The sequence below is a fragment of the Sphaeroforma arctica genome (assembly GCF_001186125.1).
Source record: "Sphaeroforma arctica JP610 unplaced genomic scaffold supercont1.343, whole genome shotgun sequence".
NCBI classification, from domain to species: Eukaryota; class Ichthyosporea; order Ichthyophonida; genus Sphaeroforma; species Sphaeroforma arctica.
Genome location: NW_014040215.1, coordinates 5,618 through 12,096, shown reverse-complemented (window position 1 = coordinate 12,096; position 6,479 = coordinate 5,618). Strand labels below are relative to the sequence as shown.

Sequence of the window (6,479 nt, the reverse complement as noted above, 5' to 3'; positions counted from 1 at the left end):
GTGTGTGTGTGTGTGTGTGTGTGTGTGTGTGTAAATATATATATATATATCTATTTTTGTTATATATATATATACGATAACTGTCGCAAGTCACTTTACACAACATAAGTCTTAGCGCTAGGCCTGATTCATCATTGCAGAACTTGGTTTTGGTCATGTACACTACTATACATTACATAGACATGGCATATCCTTCGTACCTTTTTGGGCGTTTTCGTAGACTTTTTATTCGATGGAGGCATTTCATCCTCCGAAGTTCCGGAGTCAATTGTCATCTGCAGTAAGTGGATGTAAAGCAGGTGTATGTAACGCAGGTGAACGCAAAGCAGGTGGATGTAAAGCCGGTGAATGTACCACAAGTGTATGTAAAGCAGGCGGGTGTACAGCAGGTGGATATAAAGCAGGCGGATGTAACGTAGGTGGATGTGAAGCAGGTGGATGTAAAGCAGGTTGATGTAAAGCCGGTGGATGATTCAGATTGATGGACTTGACACACATTGAATGCATCTCCTGCAGACACCCTCTGGCACTACGTCTGCAGCCAAGTCTGTGAAGGGGCACAAGACACACAGCACAACAGGGCACTCGCATGTGCTACGGCTAACGGCTCCTGTAGACAGATGTGATATCAAAATGCAGCATACCTGGATATGGGAACTATTCTGTTTGGTTATGGAGGGTATTTCGGCTTCAGGATCGGTGATTTGGGCTGTATTTGTGGCCTCGCGAGCAATTACCTGTAGAAGACACACAGGATTAATGTACTGTTACAACAGAGCTTCACCTGCCCGATACGTAGATGGTATAGACACACTACCCTCCAGCCTCAGGCAGCTCCGGGGATCAAACGTATTGCAATGAATCACCGCCCCTTACATGGGCATAGCCACCGTGTACTATCTATCTATCGCCTTCCTCTGAGGCCATTTGTCCTATGTCTGTGCTTTTGACATGCATGCAAATACACTTGGGCGGACTCACCACCTATTCCGTTGGCGTAGGTCGCATATGTTCTCGTGTCTATCCTATCTCTACAAATATGTATGTTCAACGTCCCGCATTCGGCAGAGGCGAGTCGGGTCCTGTGCTCGTGCTTCTGAGCTATATGAACATATACCACTAACTTATACGATAGTATACTGAACATACACACAGCCTCACTCACTAACTTGTACGAAAGTATATTGAACATATACTTAGCCTCACTCACTAACTTATACGATAGTATACTGAACATACACTTAGTCTCACTCACTAACTTATTTCTCCTCGGCTTTACAGGTTTGTGTGACTACACCGTGCCGCCATTTTCCGAGCTGATTGTCTGTTGTCTATTGTTGTCGGATATTTGTACGGCTACCTATCACAGTATACTCTATCCCACCTACCAGTACAAGTATACTTTATCCCACCTATCAGTACAAGAATACTCTATCCCACCTATCAGTACAAGTATACTCTATCCCATTTATCAGTACAAGTATACTCCATCCCACCTATCAGTATAAGTATACTCTATCTCACCTACCAGTACAAGTATACTCTATCCCACCTATCAGTACAAGTATACCCTACCCCACCTATCAGTACAAGTATACTCTATCCCACCTATCAGTACAAGAATATTCTATTCCACCTATCAGTACAAGTATACTCTATCCCACCTATCAGTACAAGAATACTCTATCCCGCTTATCAGTACAAGTATACTCTATCCCAACTATCAGTACAAGTATACTCTATCCCACCTATCAGTACAAGTATACCCTACCCCACCTATCAGTACATGTATACTCTATCCCACTTATCAGTACAAGTATACCCTACCCCACCTATCAGTACAAGTATACCCTATCCCACTTACCCGATTCTCCTGCGGTAACTGGGTACTTGTCCGTGTCCGTTTGGTATCTCTTCGGTCCTCGTGATCCGAGCCACCATCGCTGCCCGCACGGGCGCGCCCAGCCTTCTGTAACCATGCATGAGGAGATGCACAAATTTGAGACGGGTCTATACTACAAGCACTCACATTGGTAGGAGGAACCACAATAGCAAACTGAGGTTATGCACAGATATGAGATGGGTCTATACTACAAGCACTCACATTGGTAGGAGGAACCACAATAGCAAACTGAGGTTATGCACAGATATGTGACGGGACTATACAACAAGCACTCACATTGGTAGGAGGAACCACAATAGCACACGGGAACGTGGAATAGTATATGATATTTCAGATATCAACCCGTGGCAAGAAACGTGGGAGGAAGGGGTGTGAACGTTTGTGTTGCAACCGCAGATAGGCAGATACATGTTCGTGAAGAGATCCTCCGGATGATTAATGTTGACGAAGTCTATGGATGTATAATATGAGCTCTTTTATAATATATGGAATATGGATTAAAAATGTGATTTCTTTTCCGTACTACATATATAAACAGTTGTAAATGCATACAACAAGTAAGTACACTTCTAAATACGGCATACATAGAACAACAGGTAAGTACACTTCTTAATATGGCACACATAGAACAACAAGTAAGTCCCCTTCTTAATATGGCACACATAGAACAACAAGTAAGTACACTTCTTGGTATGGCACACATAGAACAACAAGCAAGTCCACTTTAAAATATGGCACTCATAGAACAACAAGTAAATCCACTTGTTCTGGCACAAAAATACAAAAACAGACCCAAAACTAGGAGCACTTGTCAAGGTAGGTAAGGGTGTACAATTGAAAGCATTGTGCGAGAGTTCTGTGGTCCCTGCAATTGCCAAACCCAAAACTAGGAGCACTTGTCAGGGTAGGTAAGGGTGTGCAAATGAAAGCATTGTGCGAGAGTTCTATGGTCCCTGCAATTGCCAAACAACCCCGTGGCCTTCCCCATGCCTCGTCCACTACATCGAGTTACACACACGGAGAAAGGATAGTGACTACATCTGTGAATGCTCAACGTATGGCAATGATTGGCAGCTGTCCCTGCACCAGCTGATGTAACTATTTAAATAAGTGGCTCACAAGTGTCTAGCATACACACCCTTATCGTAGTACTCTTTTTCGTGGTACTCGTCTGAGTCGGTTCTGTAGCCGCCGGCACAATGACCTCGGGGTGTGAGCGGGTGGCGCGCTACAGCCGCGTTTCGCGTTGGGAACGGAAATGAATTATAGGGACGTTAAACGATACAATAAAAGAACACGTGTACAGATGTAGACATATATATATATATATAGTTAGAAAACTATATACATATATATATACATATATATATATATATATATATATAGTAGTGGATTCAACGCATGCTTGCGGCGGCTTTGAGGTCTGTTGCACACATTCATCCATGTACTCGTACATGCTTTATCAAAGGTGTGTGTGAGGGTTGGTTTGCTCGTACATGCTTGATGAAAGGTGTGTGTGGGGGGGGGGAGGGGGGGGTGTTTCTTTTGACCACCATCACTCTTTAGGAACTACTCATCCACCAAATCGGTCAGTCAATGCTGTGACTGTGGGGTGGAGGGTTCGCACCCAGATGTACTTGGTACATACCGTGGTATGGGTTTTTCCCACCTTGGTAGGGGTTTTTCTCGCCGTGGTGGGGGGTTTAAGGGCGTTCTTTGCCGGTGACTGAGGTTTTTTCTGCACGGAATAGCAATGCCACAGACAGACGTGTTTGGTTTGTGTTCAGATGGGGATGGGGAGATGTCTTGTCTCCTAAAATTTTAGGACAGGGCCGTGGCTTGGAATGTAACAACAATAAATTCCAAGAGTACCCCTTGGGCCTTATATTTGTCCAAGACAATACCAATACTTTGAATACCCTACAGTTTATGGTGCATGATTCTTGTATCCTGCCCGTTCAACTGTGGGATAGTCAATAAGCTGGTGCCATACGCCAAGGCGACCACTCACGGCGCGGTCGATACAAACCATATGCCACACATATACACACATGTACACACATATACACACGCATACACACGTATACACACATTTACACACATTTACACACATACACACCCAGTCTGATATACACTTTCGTAAACTATTGAGCATCAGCGAGAACTTCAAAGCCAGCTGATACTTATACTTATACAGCACATAGGCTCAGATGTGTATGCATTCAGTAATACAAGCGCAACGAATACCTTACCTTGACGGAGGTGCTCTTCTCTGTGGCCACAGAAGTTTCTTCGTCCCCACTGCTAGGCACAGCGTCAATGTCTTTCTCGCGCTCGTGGACTTCTGAGAGAGTGTATTCCCAGAGCAGTGTTCGATCCGTTTGAGCATATGGACGGTAAACGTTAAACGTACAGTATAATACATGCACGAGCAGAACAAGAGGGTCCAGCGGGTGATGTGGTGCGGGGGGATATACGCATGCTTATACGTACCACAGCTGATAGTAGGCCTAGACCAAATAAACAGGTAGCACTCGAAGTATACAGGTTGAGGAACTCATACCCTCGTGGGCAGTCGCGATACCTACCATGTACAAACGACAAGCGGCTACTCAGCTTCAGTCAAGTGATTTGTGCGCTTGACCCTCAGCGCTACACCCTGGATCACTCACGTTTCCTCCGCGTAAACTCTAAACCTAAAGCACTTAAACCACCAATTATCCGCTGGATCTCTGCTGAACCCTAGCCCTACACCACTCCACCACGCCAAATAATGCTAACTATCTATTTCACAACCCTATATTTTACGATACCTTTTCCCATAGCCTATTTCCCCCGTGCAAAAACCCTACACCCTACACCCTATCGCCTATCCCTGGGTGCTGCCTCACTCACCTCCAGCAGGCACCCGTTCGCCTGCTGCAGTGGCGTGGCTCTCCTTCTCTTCGGGTTTCGTATTGGGCGCAAAGCTCTCTATGTCTCTGGCATGACGTTCGTCCTCAGAGTCACTGGCATACTGCTGAGCGCTGGCTTTGAGGGTGTCTGTGTAGTAATAACGGGGTTTAGGGTTTAGGGTTTAGGGTTCAGGCAGCTAGGGTTTTGAGATCAAGCTCACTTGCCGCTGGCAGATGTACTGCCTAACGTTGGTGTTCAGGGATTGGGAGAAGTGATTGTAGAGTGTGGAGTTTAGGGTTTAGGGTCATGGGTTCAGGGTTTTCATCACGTTCCAACGCAGCATTGGTCTTCAGGGTTTATAGTTGGTCTTCAGGGTTTATAAGTAGTGGTGCACACACCCTACAACACCAGTGCATGAGCCTGCACTCATCCCACTCTATCCCCAGTCATCACCGCACTGGGCCTTCGTTTACCAGGACTTTCTCAGTACCACGGGTGACCCAGCCACGACGCTTCAACACACTCTCTTCTGGCACTATATGGAACAGCCAATGAAACATCGGCTAGCCCAACGCCGTACTACGAGGTGCCTAACCGAGATCAATGTACGTTATCCCTCTGTAATAATAAAAAGAATTAACCTGAACTCGCTTCATCGATAGCATTGAAAGAAGCAGTCGCAACGCACTTTGTGTCATAGCCACTGCAAGATTGATAAGGCCGTAAACTATTCGATACTCTTGTCAATCAATCACCCTTCCACTAGTAAGTTGTGCACAACCGAAATCAACCATATTATAATCGTTGGAGTATTCACTTGTGTGTGTGTATGTGAGAGAGAGCGAGAGAAACCAATCATGTCATAATCGTTTGAGTATTCACTTGTGTGTGTGTATGTGAAAGAAAGAGAGTGAGAGAGTGAGAGAGTGTGTGTGTGTATGTGAGAGAGAGCGAGAGAAATCAATCATATCATAATCGTTGAGTATTCACTTGTGTGTGTGTATGTGAAAGAAAGAGAGAGAGTGTGTGTGTGAGAGAGAGAGAGAAATCAACCATATTATAATCGTTGAAGTATTCACTTGTGTGTGTATGTGTGTGTATGTGAAAGAAAGAGAGAGAGTGTGTGTGTGTGAGAGAGAGTGAGAGAGTGAGTGAGCTTATGTGTGTGTGTGTATGTGGATATGTACGCAAAATATCTCATACGGTGAGGCGCATTACCGAAATATTCTTCCGCAAGTACCATCCAGTTTTCCGGAAACCCCGTTAGAAATTGCGCTGTGATGGCTTCGGGAATATCAATCTGCTGCATTTTCTCCAGATTGAGTCCCCCCAAGAGTTCGTATAGAGACCCAGTTCTTGTCTGCAGTAGTGTCGCCGAAAGCCTCGTGCATATCCTCGTGCTGGTAACGGTTTACAAACGTGCAAACAAAGTTATTAAAACACATCTATAAGTCTTATACTTGCGATTCCTCCATGCAATTCAGTCGCTCTGTGATGGCGTATGGAGTTCCAGTGCCAGTCTGTGGCAGCGTCGTCGAGAGTCTCTTACATACTCTTGTGATGAGTGACGTATGCAACTGAGATAAAGAATAAACACCCCAGCCAGTATATATGCATGTATATACATATATATATATATATATGTGTGTGTGTGTGTGTGTGTGTGTGGATTTATGTATAT

The 6,479-nt window shown here is 44.9% G+C and overlaps 1 protein-coding gene across 1 annotated transcript; it reads right to left on the bottom strand.

The window, feature by feature from the left end:
- Positions 1 to 529: 529 nt before the first annotated feature.
- On the bottom strand, positions 530 to 6,107 carry SARC_05413 (hypothetical protein; the record flags this gene model as incomplete). Its single annotated transcript, XM_014300721.1, has 8 exons — positions 530 to 610; positions 645 to 737; positions 1,865 to 1,969; positions 3,042 to 3,131; positions 3,552 to 3,641; positions 4,156 to 4,247; positions 4,799 to 4,945; positions 6,017 to 6,107. The coding sequence occupies 8 exons, from the start codon at positions 6,105 to 6,107 to the stop codon at positions 530 to 532; spliced, it is 789 nt and encodes a 262-aa protein (XP_014156196.1).
- Positions 6,108 to 6,479: the final 372 nt, after the last annotated feature.